The sequence below is a fragment of the Terrapene carolina genome, unplaced genomic scaffold (genome assembly GCF_002925995.2).
Source record: "Terrapene carolina triunguis isolate 2854851 unplaced genomic scaffold, T_m_triunguis-2.0 Scaffold247, whole genome shotgun sequence".
Taxonomy (NCBI): Eukaryota; Metazoa; Chordata; order Testudines; family Emydidae; genus Terrapene; species Terrapene triunguis.
The window spans coordinates 15,327,982-15,347,356 of NW_020664598.1; the positions used below are offsets into that span (position 1 = coordinate 15,327,982).

Consider the following 19,375-nt stretch of genomic DNA (forward strand, 5'->3'; position numbering starts at 1 on the left):
CTGATGAAGTGGGCATTCACCCACGAAAGCTTATGCTCCAATACTTCTGTTAGTCTTAAAGGTGCCACAGGACCCTCTGTTGCTGTCTCTTACTATGTATTTGCACAGTGCCTAGCAAAGTAAGGCCCCAACTTCTTAGTAATACTAATATATTCCACACGCAAACCTGCACTCCTTTCCTTCACTTTTAGTTTCTTTCTACTGACTTCCTGCTCTTCAATTTTACTAAGGCAACATGACTTCACTACCGTACACGCCTTCTTTTGACAGGCCTGTCTCATGTATGGGCACAACAGATTTCAGTAGGGTACCCCTCTCTTTATAACTAGGGGAGGAATGAATGACACAGGATATTCTTCCATGTTGGGAGGTGTCTGGGACTCTCTCAGGGTATGTCTACACTACGAGGGTAGTTCGATTTTACTTAAATCGAATATGTGGAATCGATATTGCAAAGTCGAACGTGTGTGTCCACACTAAGGAGAGTAATTCGACTTTGTGAGTCCACACTAACGGGGCGAGCGTCGATATTGGAAGCGGTGCACTGTGGGCAGCTATCCCACAGTTCCCGCAGTCCCCGCTGCCCATTGGAATTCTGGGTCGAGCCGCCAATGCCTTCTGGGTAAAAAAATGTGTCGTCATCCGTCCGTCACTAACGCCCTCCCTCCCTCCACGAAAGCGCCGGCGGGAAATCAATTCGCGCACTTTTCTGATCTGTGACAGCGCGGACGCCACAGCACTGCGATCATGGATCACGCTGCGACTATCGCTGCAGTTGTGGCCGTTCTCAACACCTCGCAGCTTATCATACACCTTTCCCTGAGGCAGATGCAGAGAAATCAGGCGAGGAGGCTACGACACCGCCGTGATGGCCTGAAGTCGGAGAGTAGCACAGAGCTGTCAGAAACCACGAGCCCCAGCGCCCAGGACATCACGGTGGCAATGGGTCATGTGGATATTGTGGAACGGCGATTCTGGGCCCGGGAAACAAGCACGGACTGGTGGGACAACATAGTGCTGCAGGTCTGGGATGAATCCCAGTGGCTGCGAAACTTTCGCATGCGGAAGGGGACTTTCCTCGAACTTTGTGAGTTGCTGTCCCCTGCCCTGAAGCGCAATGACGCCCGGATATGAGCAGCCCTGACTGTCCAGAAGCGAGTGGCCATAGCCCTCTGGAAGCTTGCAACGCCGGACAGCTACCGGTCAGTCGCGAACCACTTTGGTGTTGGCAAATCTACCGTGGGGGTTGTTGTGATGCAAGTAGCCAACGCAATCGTTAAGGTACTGCTCTCAAAGGTAGTGACCCTGGGAAACGCGCAGGTCATCATAGATGGCTTCGCCGCGATGGGATTCCCAAACTGCGGTGGGGCTATAGATGGGACTCACATCCCTATCCTGGGACCGGACCACCAGGCCAGCCAGTACATCAACAGAAAGGGCTACTTTTCAATGGTGCTGCAAGCACTGGTGGACCATCGGGGACGTTTTACAAACATCAACGTCGGATGGCCGGGCAAGGTTCATGACGCTCGCGTGTTCAGGATCTCTGGTCTGTTTAGACAGCTGCAGGAAGGTATTTACTTCCCGGACCACAAAATAACTCTTGGGGATGTGGAGATGCCTACAGTCATCCTCGGGGACCCAGCCTACCCGCTAATGCCCTGGCTCATGAAGCCCTATACTGGCGCCCTGGACACAGAAAAAGAACTGTTCAACTACCGTCTCAGCAAGTGCAGAATGGTGGTGGAGTGTGCTTTTGGCCGTCTCAAAGGGAGATGGAGAAGCTTACTCACTCGCTGTGATCTCAGTGAAACCAATATCCCCATTGTTATAGCAGCTTGCTGTGTGCTCCACAATCTCTGTGAGAGCAAGGGGGAGACCTTTATGGCGGGGTGGGAGGTTGAGGCAAGTAGCCTGGCTGCTGATTACGCCCAGCCAGACAGCCGGGCGATTAGAAGATCCCAGCGGGACGCCCTGTGCATCCGGGAGGCTTTGAAAGCTAGGTTCCTGAGTGAGCAGGGCAACCTGTGACTTTTCAGTTTGTGTACAGAAAAGCTGAACCTGCCCCCGTTTCTTTACCCAGTTCATTTTGACTATCCTCTCCAGTTACATACCCCCTTCACCCCCTTCCCCTTCCCAAAAAATAAAATCAGTTCTATTTTGTTAATGAACACCGTTGTCTGTATTGCTGTTTTCGCGGGAATGTTTTAAACCGGGGACGCAGACTGTGGCGGGGGGCGGGTTTAGTGTTCTGATGCAAATGATGCTTCTAAACTCCCGGAATGACAGGCTCCGCACTGGTGCACTGGTTATTTCAATGGAGCCTGCCAGCACTCCTGGGGGGGACTGCGTGTATGTGTCGGCTATGTGACTTTCTGGCAGGGGGAGTAGGGTTACAGATCCCCTGCTGCGTGGATCTGTGAGCCAGGATAAGGACCGCTGCATAAGATCTGTAACTGCCCTCCCCTGCCACAAAGTCACAGAGCAACCCCCCCCCCACAGAACATGAAAACCACCTCCAAGACTGACCAGGGTAACCAGTGACTGCACTGTGTATGTGTCCTGATGCTGGACCTGACCCCACCTCTGTACCCTGCTAAAGGTGACTGTCCTGTCCAATTACCAAGCCCCTTCCCCCCCTTCAGACAGACTCTCCTCCAAAAGAACAGGATGGAAACAGTAATGAACAGGAACAAATATTTTATTATGAACCACACATGAAACGTGGGGGGTGAAACTTGCACGGGGGCTTGTGTGGGGTGAGTAGGAAAGGACTTTTCAAATTTTGGGGAATGAGAGCCTTCTAGTGCCTTAGCAGTCTGCAGGGGTTGACTGAAAGTTTTAACGGCCCTTGCCGCCCCTCCTTCTTTGGACTTTGGGTGAGGGGGGTGTGGGACTTGGTGGCGGGTGAGGGCGGTTACAGATAGACTGCAGCGGGGCTCTGTCCTCCTGCCTCCGGTCTTGCAGAACATCCACAAGGCGCCGGAGTGTGTCCGTTTGCTCCCTCATTAGTCCAAGCAGCTTTTCAGTAGCCTGCTGGTCCTCCGAGCGCCACCTCTCCTCCCGTTCCATGACTGCTTGGTGCATTTGTGACAAGTTCTCCCTCCACTGTGTCTGCTGGGCTGCCTGGGCTCGGGAGCAGCCCATTAGTTCTGAGAACATGTCCTCCCGCGTCTTCTTCTTCCTCCGCCTAATCTGCGCTAGCCTCTGGGAGTGTGCTGACAGGCTGGGTTGGGAGACAGTCGCAGATGTGTCTGTGTGAATGGTAAAAAGGGAGTGAATTCCTGAGACAGATAAATGATGTTGTGTACAAAGAACCTACTCTTTCTCTGTGAACAAAACCATGCACTCCACCTCTCACATGCGCACTCAGGACAAGGTCGAATTTTCGGCCCTCGCCTTCAGTGCCTGTGGACTTGCGGTGGTCTTGGAGTGATCTGAGAAGCGTGGCTGGACACCTGAACTTCTGTAGCGGGCAATCATGGTAACCCGTAGACTTGTGGCTGCTTAAAACTCTAATCGTAGCACTGGCCTCCTTTCACATTGAAAGCAATGCCAGTCTCAATGCCAGCAATCAGGCAAGCATGAACTCGGCCCCTGTCCCACCCCCTCGCGGCTGTCCCAGGGAAAGATCCCTGTATGCTGCCCCTCTCCCTCCACCGCGTGGCTGTAAAGCAGTCCCAATACTAACATTCCCCTCCCTAATTCAAAGCAGGGCATCATGAGCGACATCACCCTCATGAGGATCTCTGACAGCGAGAAGGAACGCATGCTGCGGGAAAGCATGCAAAAACCGGGGCCGTATGCCGCTATGCTGTGCCGTGCGATGATCCCTGAATACTTGATTGTGTCGTGGCGGGGAAACGTGTGCTACCACGGAGGGCCCAATAAGATCGCCCTACCCAGGAACCTGATGAACAGGCTGGAACTGTACCTCCATGAGACCTACGAGGAGTTCTCCTATGAGGATTTCGCGTCAATCCCCGGCCATATTGACCGGATTTTCGCGTAGGTGCACTGGGACTAAAGAGTGGAGCGTCTTGGGCTGCATAATCATGAATACCCGGACATTGTAAAAAAAATTTTAAATAGTTGGGACTAAATAGTGAAGAGCCCAAGGCAGAAAAATCATGAGAAACCCTTTGTTGATATTGTAAATATTCCAGTTTTGTTGCAGATAAATGTTTATATGTTTTAAAGCACTTTAGGAAATAAGCTAAGGGGTAAGGGATGGGGACGGTTGGTAGGGGATCTCGGTAAGGGTGATGAAGAGCTCCTGGCTGTCGGGGAAATCAGCGGTGCCAGCGCTGTCGACTGCTTCGTCCTCCATCTCCTTCTTCATCTTCCCCGTCCGCTAACATGTCCGACGAGGAACCGGCCGCGGACAATATCCCATCCTCAGAGTCCACGGTCACTGGTGGGGTAGTGGTGGCGGCCGCACCTAGGATAGAATGCAGTGCCTCGTAGAAACGGGATGTGTGGGGCTGGGATCCGGAGCGTCCGTTTGCCTCTTTGGTTTTTTGGTAGCCTTGTCTCAGCTCCTTGATTTTCACGCGGCACTGCGTTGCATCCCGGCTGTCGCCTCTCTCTGCCATGGCTTTGGAGATCTTCTCGTAGATCTTAGCATTCCTTCTTTTGGAGCGCAGCTCTGAAAGCACGGACTCATCGCCCCACACAGCGATGAGATCCAAGACTTCCCGATCAGTCCATGCTGGGGCCCTCTTTCTATTCTGGGATTGCACGGTCACCTCTGCTGGAGAGCTCTGCATCGTTGCCACTGCTGCTGAGCTCGCCACGATGTCCAAACAGGAACTGAGATTCAAACTGCCCAGACAGGAAAAGGAATTCAAATTTTCCCGGGGTGTGGCTGGTCAGAGCATCCGAGCTCGGACTGCTGTCCAGAGCGTCAACAGAGTGGTGCACTGTGGGATAGCTCCCGGAGCTATTAGCGTCGATTTCCATCCACACCTAGCCTAATTCGATATGGCCATTTCGAATTTAGCGCTACTCCTCTCGTTGGGGAGGAGTACAGAAGTCGAATTTAAGAGAGCTCTATGTCGATCTAAATAGCTTCGTGGTGTGGACGGGTGCAGGGTTAATTCGATGTAACGGCGCTAAATTCGACATAAAAGCCTAGTGTAGACCAGGCCTTAGGTGAAAAAGAGTGACTGATATAGTTTCCAGGTGAGTGAACATTTCTCCAGGTGCATTCTAGCTGCCTCACACCAGTGTGCTCTTTCCTGCTCAAAACATTTCACCTGGAACAGATAGAGGTGAATACTTTATTTATATATATAAACAAAATCTCCAGAAATACCTCTCTATTTAAACTACAGATGGAAAAGGCCTTTAAATCTCCTCAAGTGATAGGCCCTACCATGTTATCACTAGCACACAGGAAAGGATTTGCCTCTCCAACCAGTTCTACACTGAAGTTGCTCTACACTGCACATCTTCTGATCATCTTCTTTGCAGTCAATAACACATCTCAGGGGTTCCATTGCAGAACATGCTTAGTGACCTATGAGGCCTAAGATGATAGAATGGGAAGGAACACATGGGCTAGGAGACAGCTTTTCGCAAATGGGCTCTTCTTTGATGCATGATACACAAATTAAAGGTAATCTGAAACAATAGTAATTACTTAGATAACTAAAGAATTATATAGTTCATTTTAAACAACTTTAAAAATAGACTTTATCTTAAAACAGCATAGAAAGTTGCCTGCTTTTCTCATGCATTCCCATGGCAGATGCATTTCTTGTGTCCTAACCTACAAAATCAGACTTTCAATATGGCAGCTTCATTTTTGGAGCTTATTTAAAATAATAATAATAATTAATAAAAAGAATAACAAACTTCTATGCCTGCCTCTAGCCAACAGAGCAGAAAAAAGATAATTGTGTTTTTAACTCTTGGGAGCTGAGTCTAAGGTGGTGAGCATTGATATAAAAAGCTAGATCAACAGATTCTATTTGCTTTTGGTTTTTTTTAATTACTGATTTAGTTTTTTTGTGTTTGTTTTTGCAGTTATTGTTTTCCTTCATAGGGGATGGAGACTTCATACCCCCAAAATGGGGGCTTTACTGCATGAAGGCCAGTTTCTACAGGTTTTTGTGTAGCACTTGTCATTGGTGGAGTTACTTGTGTGAGTTAGTGCAGTTCCATGTAAGAGCTGTAGAAACTGGTCTTTAGTAATATGCTGCGTTTTCTTGTCTTTATGGTTCAATCCAAATGATATTTTCTTTCTTTGTCTTATTTCTATCCCTCTTCCAGCAGTTTCTCTCCCCATTTCTCTCGATGATGGGTTAGTATTAAATCATTTTTAACCTGGGATTTTTGATAGAGAAGGCAAAATGGCAAGAACTAAAAAGAAGCTATGCCTGACCACACTCCATTGCAATGCCGGTCAGGCAAAGTTCAGGTCCTGGCCTGACAGCCAATTGCATGTGTTCTGCATTCACTTTCCAAACACCCTGTGGGACTGCAGAACATGCATCCTTCTGGGGTTAATGGAAGTGCTGGCCAACAAGTAAGGAAGGATGGGAATATTGCAAACAAGTCTGCTCATCTCTTATTAATACAGATCCAGTCCCCATCAGCTTGGTGGATTTCATTACTTCCTTCACTGCCTGCTGAACATCCCTCATGGGCCAACACCACTCTACTCAGCAAGAGGCAGCCCTTCTGCGACCAGGTGTGGGGCAAGCTCAGCCACAGATGTACATGAGGTAGTTGCCCAGGGATGCAAAACATCTAGTAACTCTTGATTGAGCAATTCCAGGGCTGTGAGGTGCAGATATTTCACAGTTAACTTGAGGTGGCAATAATCCTGGAGCCAGGTCTGACTGATCAGGTGTTATTCTATTAATGGAATAACTCAACAAAAGGACTACAATGACTCAACAAAAGGACTACAATGACTATTCCTCTAACAAAAAAATAATACTTCCAAACATCAAATATTATGGGTCAGTCTCAAAAACCCCAAAGGCAGGCATATTCAAAGATGACAGTGAGATAAAAACATTAAGCAGCATGTCCTGGATTTGAGTCTCACAGCAAAATTTCTGCTCATATCTAATGTCAATACTATAGTGTACTAGTGGGGTGGGAATTGTGAGATGAACTACTAGACATACCTCAGAGGAGTGGCTAAAGCAAATTCTCTTGTCAACTTTTCCGGTGTCTGCCCAATGGCCCTTCTGAAGAAGCTAGAGAATATCTTCAGTGAACTGCCCTGCCATCGTCTCAAGCAAATAGATTCTATTATCCCAGGCTCTTTGTGAGCTATTACTGGGTGCATGATGGCTAATGCATTTGCCTGCATAGTCACTGCACTGCCAGTATCCAATTCATTTGCTTTGTCAAGTGCTTGGGATTACCTGAAATTAAAAAGATGCTGATTTACAATGAAACTCTGTTCTAGGAAATAAAATAACCTCTCTCAGCTCATCCTCAGGATTGGCTGAGCTGCAGTCAGCACAGAACCCAAGGGGAGGAGGGCAAAAGTGTCTCTAAGCTACTTTTGTGCCCCTTTTCCCCAGATCCTAGGACTGACAGTCCTCATTGCAAGTTACAGCAGCCCTCCAGGCTGCTAGAATATGCACCCAGGAGCAACAGCTCCCAAGGAGCCAGTCTGGCTGTTGGTGACCCAGAGCTGCAGCAGCAGTGCCAAGGCTATGCCCTGGCACACCCCCTGCCCTGGGGTTGGTGGAGGGTTGGTGTAGAGACAGCTACACTCTGTGCCACCTGGAGATTCCATGATCCCAATAGCCAGTTAAGTCAGCTTTCCACATGTCTTGCACTACCAGAGCAGTAAGCAGACAGAAAGGCCCAGGATATGGGCCTCTGTTTAGGGCCCTGTATACTGTGTGACAGCCAGAAACAGCAAAAAGCCACAACTTCAAGCAAATAATAAAACATGGAAGAACCCATCAGGCACCTGTGACCAGGCATGCCCTTTCCCACTACCAGGGCTGGCCCTAGATTTTGAAGGACTGCAAACTAATGCCTGGGGGACTCCATCCAGCTTCCACCCAAACCCTGACCAGCTCTGCCCACCTCTGTGTACTCTCTTTTGGCCACTGCTGGGCACATCTGTTTGTGAGGTTCTGGCAATCCATGCTACAGGTGCAAGGAGGCCAAGAGGTAGAGCCAAAGTACAACATTCCTAGTGGGGACTACAGGAGGGAAACTAGGGTAGTCCGTTGTTGCCATTGGGATCACATGGGGACATGGATGGACAATCAGAGATAATACTCTAGCTCAGGTGTGTGCATGGAATGTGGGGTGTCTTGAGGCTAAGCAGACATATATTTTGCATCAGCCACCCCTGTTCATCAGTGACTTTAGAAGTAGTCCTGATTTATCTTCTGCTGTTAGCACTAAGGAAACCTCCTTGAGAAACATGTAGAGAGTTACAGCTTTAGGACAATGGCAGTAGGAAAGCTGCTTTATCTAACCAAACTCTAATGCTAACGTGCTGCCTGGAATTTTATCTCCTTGGATAATCCAACAAGGATTTAGGCAGAACCGTTACTGCTCCACTGAGTTAGAGGGGGAGAACAGAGAGGCATGGAAGGTTGTCACAACTTTGGACCAGTTCTACTCAAGTTGATTTATGATGTTGCACACATCCTCCTCCTGTAACAGCAAAAAACACTGTGCTCTAATGGAGAATCACCTCCAAGGGGAGCATGTAGTGTTTCTCCTTCTGGCCTCCTTTGGGTTTATGACTGGGAAAACAGTTCTGTTTCTGTGGGTACTCCCTACTGTGGCAGTTGCCAAAGTGCTCACTGGCTCACTCTGAGAGAGTGAGCTTGTGGTAACCTCGCATGGCCATAAATTTCCACCCTAGAGACTTTTCTACTCCAGTAGAGGCTATCACAAATAAGGGCTGATTTTGGCACTTCATGTTTTTTTTTCTTATTATTTAATTTTTAGTGAAGTGAACAACTGAGACTATTCAGAGTGTAAAAGATCTTCCTGCTTTTCAGTGTGTGTCTTGGGGAAGGACACGACAGCACTGCCAAAAGAGACTTTATAAAATGCATTGGTTTTAAGCACATTATAAAGCTGAGATTAAAAATAACATAACATTTCTCTATATTAGTTGGTATGAGAGGAAACTTCAGAAACCAGTCTGCTCTTGGATAATGTCTGTCTATTACAGATATCTATAAAATATTTCCTTCTTGTTTCACCATATCGGAGAGATAGGGTCTGATCCAGAACCCACTGAGGTCAAAAGAATGACTCCCATTGGGTCAATGTCCATGGGGTTTTATAATCCAAAGCCTATTGAAGTGAATGGGAAAAACTACCACTGAGTCTTGATCCCATTTGGATTAGATTCTTATTTTGCAGCCATGAAGACTGGAAACAGTATTATGTTCTCCCTGCAATAAACATACATTGGCATAGTGCTCACCGCTGTCAGTCATATGGTTTTGTATGATTTCTTGTCTGAAGGAAAGGGAAATAAATGTATAAGATTCACAATGGTAGTAAAAGAATGATTTTTGTATTTGTGTGATTTGCTCAATACTTATTTTGTGTTCAAGTCACTACTGGGATGCAAACAAGGCAAGCAGCAGTCTGGACTTGAAAGAGAAACAAAGTATCTGTCAGTTCAGGCCAGTTCTTAAGTGAACCAAAATGGAATTTTGGAAAAGGGAGAAAAATACTTATCACAATACTAATTAAATACAGGACACTCCAGCGTGGCTACTTTAGAAATAAGAAAACAGTCTTTAAGAAAACTTTTTGAACATAAAAGTCTATGACTAAAAGAGAAACTATTGCAAGCTTAACTCTCAGTGGTATATTTAAATATCTAAGCAACGGTGACCCACCATGAGTTACAAGTTGGCAGTGCGGATACCAAGTAGGCTAATGCAGAAGCAGCCTTCATCGAAGTTTGTGGGATAGTTCTCAGAGGGAAGTAGTGGCAATTCCATCTCTTGTGTCTTTTTAGAAGTAGATGAGATAAAGCACTAGGAAATGTTCTGTATGAAACAGTCTTGTGCGGGATAGACTGGGTGACCAAATAAAGCACTTCCATCTCTAATATCTAAGACCATGCACGCGCACACCCACACCGATACCCTAGGACATGAGAGCCTGCATTTGATGAGAAGGGGAATGTTGGCCAAGATACACTGTTGGAAAAGTGATCTGGGAATCTCTTATGTTGGTCTGTCATACCCCCTGCCCCTTTGTCTGTCTTGTCTATTTAAATTGTAGGTTTTTCAGGATAGGGACTATCTCTTATTATGTTTTGCATAGGGCCTAGCACAATGGGGCCCAGATCTTGGCTGTAGTCTCTAGGCACTATAATATAAATTGGGCAGGAGGGGGGAGTCAATAAGAATGTCTCCATTGACTAAATGATTCTTGGATCAGGCGTTCTATGACAGCATTGATCAGAAATCCCCTTCCTTCAGACCGTCACAATTTTTGTGGATGATGTGAATCAGCTGCATTATCATCATAAAATTATACAGATTACTATGATGTAAATACCTAGTAATACTACAGGAAACTCCTTTGGGGCAAAAACTGGAAAAGAGATAAGTCAGACAAATTGTCCTGTGCTATTCTTTGAATTCTTTGAATTGGTAATTCATGCCAAAGCTGTAAGTGTAGGAGGAAGTCAAGTCAGCAGAAAAGTTTTTAGATGAGTTTATAATAATTAAATTCAGACTTCCTTGTGACTGGCTGGCTGCAAATCTTTCCCCATCTTGATTTTTATGCTAAATTTACAAGCTCATAAACACTGAGTAAATAAAATCAGAAATCGCTTTCTGCAAATGCATACACAAACCCTGGAGGAAATGTAAATCACTGGGGTTAAGAGAATTTAAAGTAAGTGTGTGTGTGTGTGTGTGTTTTGGAAGATGAGGGTGGTTAGGGATTGAATTAAAATGCTGAGCAAGAAAAAATAAAAATGCAAAAAAGGAACACAAAGTTTATGAAGATAGAAAAAAGAACTGTAGCAAATGTTGAATATCTGTATTTGGAGCCAGGTGAACAGTTCAGAGGGTTAATGCAAACCTGGCCCATATAGAGGGGTTTGTATTCTCTAAATACATTTGCAAACAAGGGGCTTGTATGTATCATGTTCAGGCCTTGGCTCTGTCAAATCTCAGAGCCTACTAAGCAATGCCATCCTGGTCAGTTATTGGATAGGAAAACATCAGGAAGTGCAGCTAGTAATTCAGTAAGAGGCCCTTTTCTAAGGGTGTGTCTACACTTCAAACTGGGGGTGAAAATTCCAGCTTGAGGAGATATACCCATGCTAGCTCTGATCAAGCTAGCATGCTTAAAGATAGAATGTAGCCACCATGACACAGGTGGGAGGGGCTAGCCTCAGGGCAGCTAGTCCCTCCTGCTGCCCCCACTCCTGCAGCTACACTCTATTTTTAGTGTGCTCGCTGGATCAGAGCTAGCGTGGGTATGTCTCCCCAAGCTGAGAATTACACCCCCAGTTCAAAGTGTAGACATACCTTAGGTCAGCACTGTGCAATTTCCTAACATCGAGAGGGCCTTGCTTATGGAAGTGATGTCTTCTGGATGAGTTTTAAAATAAAGGTATTGTTCATTCTTAGCTAGATTCCAATGTAATCTGCCCACCTAAATTCTCCCTATGCCCTTTCAGCTGCCAATATCATCCTTCACTTCCTTTATCAAAAGCTGTTGTATAGTGTCAATGTTAAATAGCTGTTGCATTTCTGTGGGGGATAAGTGATGTCTATAGATTCATAATTTGTATAGTGCCTGGGAGATAGTTATAGATATAAGGCACTATTACAGAGACATGGAAGTGATTCTATAGATCAGTGGTCTCCAAACTTTTTTGATCGCGCACCCCATCAGTAAAAAAATTTTTGAGCACGCACCCCCTGCTCCCGGCTGAACTGTCAAAGCAAAAAAAAAAAGCCGCTCGGACTCCCGGCCGAACTGCCCAGGGAGGGGTGTAAAAAAAAAAAAAGCTGCTCAGACTCCCGGCCGAACTGCCGAGGGAGGAGAAAAAAAATAAAGCGGCGCTGCTCCGGCGGCGCTCCTCCTGTCGCGCTCCTCGTGCCGTGCACCCCGAAGGATCCTCTTGCGCACCCCACTTTGGAGACCACTGCTATAGATATCGATCTGTCCAGAATTTCAATCTATTTTCTATCCCCCTCTAACTTTGAATTGCAGATAGTGATTCATCTGAAAATATATATGGTTATAACAGACTAGGAGAAGATTTTGTTTTCCCCTGGAAACTTGGAAACTAAAAGATAAAACATCCATCCATTCATTCAAATAAAAATAGCTGTGTTTTTAAGTATTGCAGCAATGTCTTAAGATTCTCCGGTCACCTGTTCCACCACATAGGGAAAACTTAAGAATACAAAATTTCACACCTGTATAGATGTTTCTATGCATGGGGCAGTTTCCTTGGAAAGGATGCTTAAAAAGTTGTAAATGAATCTTCATTATTTTGACTGGATCTCTGCCAGCTGCTCGGCCATTAACATTTTAATGGCCCAGTGATTAAAGTTTTAATTACTAAGCAGACTTATCCATGGATAAGTTCATATTAGATATATCTAGGCTTGGAAGAATTCAATTTTTATTTTTTTATACTGTTGACAGATAATATCGATGTTTATTTTTAAACATTTATTTTAAAAGTAATATATTGATTTAATGTTCACAATTGTGGGAAATTATAGGTTTTAAGCATTTTTAATTTTTTTTTTCTTGATTTTAAATCTTTACATTTGCGGGACTTTACCACCAGGGAGCGGAGGGGTCAGACAACAGGGGGAATCAGAAAATAATACATGACAGAAATGGAGATTCAAAAAGTTAAAGCTTTGTAACTGTTAAAACACAAATTGCTAAGATCATCTGTCAAAATATACAATGTAAATATCCTGAAATCAAACTGGAATAAGTTCTCAAAGCAGCATTTTTCTAACTTTGTCTGTCTGTACATTTTGATTGCTGTTGATGGAAATATTTTTGTCAGTTGTGTGTGTACAGTGAAATCAACACTTCCCAATATAGGGGGAGGGATAGCTCAGTGGTTTGAGCATTGGCCTGCTAAACCCAGGGTTATGAGTTCAATCTTTGAGGGGGCCATTTGGAGATGTAGTTGGGGTTGGTCCTGCTTTGAGCAGGGGGCTGGACTAGATAAATTAAATTATAAATTAATGGAGATATCCTATCTCCTAGAACTGGAAGGGACCTTGAAAGGTCATTGAGTCCAGCCCCCTGCCTTCACTAGCAGGACCAAGTACTGATTTTGCCCCAGATCCCTAAGTGGCCCCCTCAAGGATTGAACCTCCTGAGGTCCGGTCCAACCCTGATATTCTATGATTCTATGAATAGCAATCCAGTCCTTTCAAGCCTGGATATATCAAAGACATGACTCTCTGGTCTGCAGAGGAGTGAGTGCTGACCACACTGTTTATCAGCACCCCAACAGACTCAGCTGTAGCCTGCAAGGAAACTGTGTGACCCACCCTTACAGTTATCATAAGTGGTGTCTGAGCAATACAACAAGGGTTGAGTGACTTCCTGACTATATGTGGCTCCTAACAGGGTGACATGTCCTTTCCCTGTGACAGTATTAAATTCCCAAACTGAGGCTCCTTTCTGGTCCTGAATCAGAGAGAAAATGTCTAGGTCATATTATTTTTATTTGTATTGTGGTAGTGCTTAGGAGCTCCAGTCTTGGACTCTGGACCCCATTGTGGTAGGCACCGTACAGACACAGAACAACAAGATGGCCTCTACCCCAACGAGATTATACTCTAAATTAAAAGCTTACAACCCAAGTGTCAATTTCCTTGCCCAGTGCAAGATTGTTCCCTATAATATATTTTCTGCAATAGACTGTGCATTGGTTAAAGCTGATACTGAAATGTCCTTGGTTCCCTTAGTGCGTGCCACTCATTTAAATCTCTCTTCCTGTTGATTTTTTTTCCAGCCATGCTTTTCCCAGATGCTCAGCGGCTTAAGAGATGGTCGTCATCTGCCCCCATGAGCCCGGTGCTGCAGAACTCGCTGGATGATGTGAACATGCTTTTTGAGGTTCAGTATGTCGGGGCAATGGGCACCCTTTAGTCTCTATACCGGAATAGTGTCATTGTTTCCCATTCATCACAGCCTCCCCATTTCACTCTATCTCTGAGCTCTGCCCCAGCCTCAAACCTGAATTGCTGACCACTGTGCTGTCCCTTACGGTTAGTAGCCCACTGTTGGTACCAAACAGAGAGGGATTGGAGACGTATATACTTTTAAAAGTATAAAATATCTCTATTTCAGATTCTAGGTACATGTACATTCAACAAATTAAAATATACCTAAATTTGAGAAACCCTCAATTCAAAGTGAACTCCTGATTTAAAACAAACAAACAAAACTTTCCATGAAATTATGCCCCCTCAGCCCACGGGTAAACCTGACATTGGCACCTGGAGTTCAATAGATGTGACTTCTGTCGGATCAACAGGGAAGGCAAGATCCAGAACCAATGCCCCCACTGAACATACCCCATTCTCTGCCCCCTAACCGGTAACCATATAGTGCCATTTTGATTCCTTGATCCAAAGCATCAGTGCCAAACGAATCAATGCTTAGCAGCACAGCACCATGCCTGGCAGTGCCAAGGAATCAAAAGGAAAAACAAACCTCCCAGGACAGCATGACTATTTCATCTGTACAGAGCAGGCTCAAATCCTCTGTTCAGTACACATTTGAAAATGATTCTGGTGCTTTGACCCTAGTATAGATTACAAAGCCACTGCATGATCTGCCACAGTTCATCATGACTAGAAAAGATCCTGAACTATAAAAGGAAAGGTATCATAGGCCAGTATTAATATGTGTTGGTAACGCAGTGTAGTGGGCCCAGAACTGGAAGGGCAGGAATTAAGGTGCAGTGGTGGAATTTTTAGAGGGCAACTTGAACAGTGTCTTTTTACTCTACCCTGGCTTAGTTCTTTGCTTGCATTTTACCAAAGAAAAGAAATAAGAACAAGCTCTAAATTAATGTTTACTCTATATATAGACTCTCAGAGGATAAATAGCTTTCTGTGTTCTGATTTTGTACCAGTTTCTTTTAGCTGAGATTGAAATTGACAGAAGTCTGAGGATCTCCATAAAAGACGAGGAGCTGGCTTCGCTGAGGAAGGCCAAAGAATTTGACACTGTCTGCAATGACATTATCCCCAAGAGCATCACAGAGATTCGTCGGCTGAGTGCCAGGCTGTCTGACTACCCGAGGGTCCTAAAGAAAGAAGATTTTGAAAGGACAGTGTTGACCATGGTCTACACAGCCTATAGGGCAGCTCGATCTCGGATGCACCAGAAAGACTCTTGGACCGAATCCTTCATCAGTCTCTACAAGGCCCTGAAGCAGGACTTGATGTTCTCATACAGCAAAAAGCCATTGCATTGAAGGAGTTTATACACCAAAAATGCAACGAGCTCTGCTGAGAAGGGGACACATAGCACGTCCACCACTTTATTCTGTAAACAATTTAAGTCTACACGTAGATAAGGATTCTTTATTCTCTAGCTCCCCCTAGTGGGATCCTGTTATAGAAACACGTTAAACAGGAAAAACATCTTGTCTGCTTCAGTCCCTGGCATCCATTCTCATGTGGGCAAAGAAGAATGTTTTATTACTGAGGTAGAAGGGAATATTTATATTATATATACATATTTAAAGTTATTCCCAAAGGATGAAGGAAGGGCACATTCATCTGGCAAGTTTGGGGGGAAGTTTTAGAAACCCGTTTCGTGTTTTGGAAAGTAGTAAATATTTTGAAGTTGCATTAAACAAGTCCATCCCTGGTGTACTATCAACAAAGTTAATGGCTTTATGTCTGGGATGATTTGGGCTTGATCTGTCTTGGAGGTGAAGGGAAGTATGCTCTGGTAACTAGTTTGCAAAGCAAACTCAGAAGGAGAATGTGCTGGGGAATGCTACCTTCCTGGCTAGAAAAAAAGATAGTAGTTTTTCTGCCACCTAATGGGGTGTAAAGAGAGAGATACAGGCCCACTATAAAATGAAGAAGAGTCATGGCAATTAGAGCTTGGAGGCTATGGCAAGAGTAAAATCATCAATATTCTTATAAATCAAACTGCCTGACTCGCTTCCCAAGTATTGGCAACCTATTTTAATCTCTTGTTCACATACATTGGGTTGAGCCAGTTTTTATTCACAAGAATGTTTGTTTGTGGAAGGACACATAGTTATTTGTGTGTGCATTCTCCCCAGAAGAGCTCTCACAGCCAGTCTATAAAGGTCCTTCCATTATTTGCACATGGCTCTGAGCCTGCAACTATCTGTCCATGTGGAGTCAACTGCAGGATCAGAGCCTAGATTAATTTAACAATTACACATTTTTCATCTTGTCCCTATAACTCAAAGTCTCTGAACCAGTCTCCTGGTTCAGAACATCCCTGAACTTTGTGAAGGGTGTAAAAAATCAAGACTTTTATGGATAATTCATGGACAGAGGAAAGGTATTCATCAGATAAATTATTTGCAATGAAGAGTTCAACCTGTTCTAGTGACAATGTCCTAAGATTTAAAACAGGTTATACTAATGCTGTTTATCTACCTATGTCCGATATTTTTAGCATGTCTCACTATAGTATCTGAGCACTTCTGAAAAGCTGTTTCCCCTTTAATATTTGCACCTGTGCTCTCTCTCACTGACTCTCACACACTACACTCAGTCTTTCTCTCTTTAATCATCCACTTTACTTCATTGTCTAAAGTGTATAAATAGAGACAGGCCCAAACCAAAACCGGAAAGGGAAATAGTTTGGATTTTAAGGACCAGACTCTGAGCCCCACGCTGCTCCTTTTGCATCACTCAGGCCATACAAAAAGAGCAGAAATCGCCTGCAAGTCTCTTATTGTGGGGATATTCCACTAGGTGGGTGATTTCCCAGTAAATGTGGAGCTAGCAAAGCCACCTCCTACACTTCCCTCTCTGCAGCTTTCACTGCAGACAGGGTGTTAGGGACAGTCAAGGGCAAGCAGGGGGAGTTATCAGAGCACAGTCCTCAGCTGGTGTTTGATCATTGCCTGCTGGTGCTCTTTAGAATTTTGCAAAGTTATAAACAACTGAAAATAGGGTTTTATAATGGCAAGTCTGAGGCATCTTTAACAACAGGTGTAGCTAATTGTGTTCGTGTGTGGAAGAGTATTCATACACAAAAACACCACGTTGTGCATCCTTTAAAACTGGCCTACACTTAACACATCTAACAGAAACGTTCCAAATGAAAAGCAATACATACCTTCCACTCCTGCGCCCGGAGCAACACAACTCATTGCTAGCCAAACTGCCATATGATACAACCTTTATTAATTAACGCTTCCCTGAAAAGGACAGCAGTCTTCCAGAATGCCCTTTCCCAAACTCCCACCACCACAAGCAGGCCAGCAGATGTCACACATGTAGTGTCTCTTCTGCACTGTTCTGGGAAACCACCCTCACATATTTCACAATCTTGCGGATTACTCTGTTTTTCCAGAGCAGCATGGAATGGGAGTAGAGGGGAGCGCCCATATATGCCTTATTTCTTAAAAATAAACACAAACCATCTGTTTTTTCCCTTTTAAAATTACCCTGTCATAGAATTAATTTGCTCACGGAGGGTAATTACCATGAGTGTTCACCCTGCTTTTACTCTGTGCTCCTATTCCATTCCCTAGAGTAAAAAGAAGAGGAGTACTTGTGGCACCTTAGAGACTAACAAATTTATTAGAGCATAAGCTTTCATGGGCTACAGCCCACTTCTTCGGATGCATATAGAGTGAAACATATATATATATAGCAGACTAACACGGCTGCTACTCTGAAACATTCCCTAGAGTGACATCTGCTCGGAGAGACAGGAACTAGAGCATTCAGGAGCTCCCTCCACAGGCCAGTGGTCCTATTTTCTTCCCTACTGTGACAACAACCAGGACTGAGGCAGTAAGTTTGAAGTAGAACTTACTACACAGAGAGGTCTCTCTCACAGTAGGTGGTACTATACTGCATACAAGGTTTATCTGCCAGTGAGCATCATAAGCCCCTCTGAAAATGATCAGTACAAACATTGCTCAGAACATCCTACCATTCCCCGTGGATTACTGTACTTTACAAATTATCTTTATTTCTTCACTGTTAAATTAAGTCTTCTCAAGTTTGTTATCCCCTCCCTTCTGGCCCAATTTCTGTGGATAATGTAACAGAAGAGAATTACTATTGTGTCACTCACATTGCCCAAGTTTATTTAATACAGAATCATTAATGAAATAATAAAACTATAATCAAGAACTACTTGACTGTTTGGTGTATTTGTTAAAGGAAGTAACTCCACTGAGGATATGTGGTAACTTGCAGATGTAACATGCCCTTATTTCAAGAGCTGATTTGCTATTTAACTACCCTGCAGCATGCTCTCAGTCCCTGGATATCTTTCAATCTGTGGAGCTCCATCCCCACAAAGCATAACCATTAGAGATGGGCAGGAAACGGGATTTCTGTTCAACAGGAAACTCCAACACTTAGAAACTCATTTTCATTTTTAATTGTTTCAAAAAGGTAAACAAATTTCATTTTCATGTTGCAACATTGTAATATAAAATATTAAATATAAATTACAGATGTAAAATATTAAAATTAATAGCAAAAAATGAAACAAGATTGTTTTTGCCTTATTGAAACTAAATATTTCAACATTACCAAAATGAAATGAATCCTCTCCATGTTCTTCCATCAAAAATGTTGTTGAATGTTTCGACCAAAAGTTTTGATTTCAATCAAACTGCATTTTCTGATGGAAAATTACTCTGTGGAAAATGTTTCCACCAGCTTTGATAACCACACTGCCAGGACATCGGGATAATTCTAGTGGCTGGATCTCTTTCCCCTTACAGTAAGAATAGCCAAGTGATTGGCCACACAAGTTTTCAGCAGCCCACAATGTTTCACCAAAAATTGATGTTTGTGGCCTGTTGGAGTAAGGTGTTCACCATTGTTCACTGCAAGACATTTGGTGCTCACAGTTCTCTGGCTGTGCAGAGGCACTCCCCACTCTGGCAAAGTGGAAAGCACTGAGCAAATGGATCAATAGCCCCATGGGATATCTATCTTTCCCCCAGGCAGAGGATACAGAGCTATGCATAGGAGCCAGGGTAGAACAGAGAAGGGCATATGGTCCCTCATTTTGGAAGGGAGGAGGTAAGAGATAAGAAGTAGAGTTCCCTTCTTTTCCTTCAGCTAGGAGAGAGGATGGAGCATGGAGTTCAGTGCAGTGGAGTACTCTGACTCAGGAGAACTGTCCTGGCACAGTATCTCTCCTAGAC

General features: G+C 44.4%; 1 protein-coding gene across 1 annotated transcript in view; it reads left to right on the forward strand.

The window, feature by feature from the left end:
- FAM180A (family with sequence similarity 180 member A) overlaps positions 1-17,815 on the forward strand; it is a 39,582-nt gene extending 21,767 nt beyond the window's left edge. The window contains exons 2-3 of the mRNA XM_024203494.2: positions 13,985-14,088; positions 15,113-17,815. Of these exons, the coding sequence (XP_024059262.2) occupies positions 13,985-14,088; positions 15,113-15,457 (449 nt within the window). The 3' untranslated portion in view covers positions 15,458-17,815. The remainder of the gene's footprint in view (positions 1-13,984; positions 14,089-15,112) is intronic.
- The last annotated feature ends 1,560 nt before the right edge of the window (positions 17,816-19,375 follow it).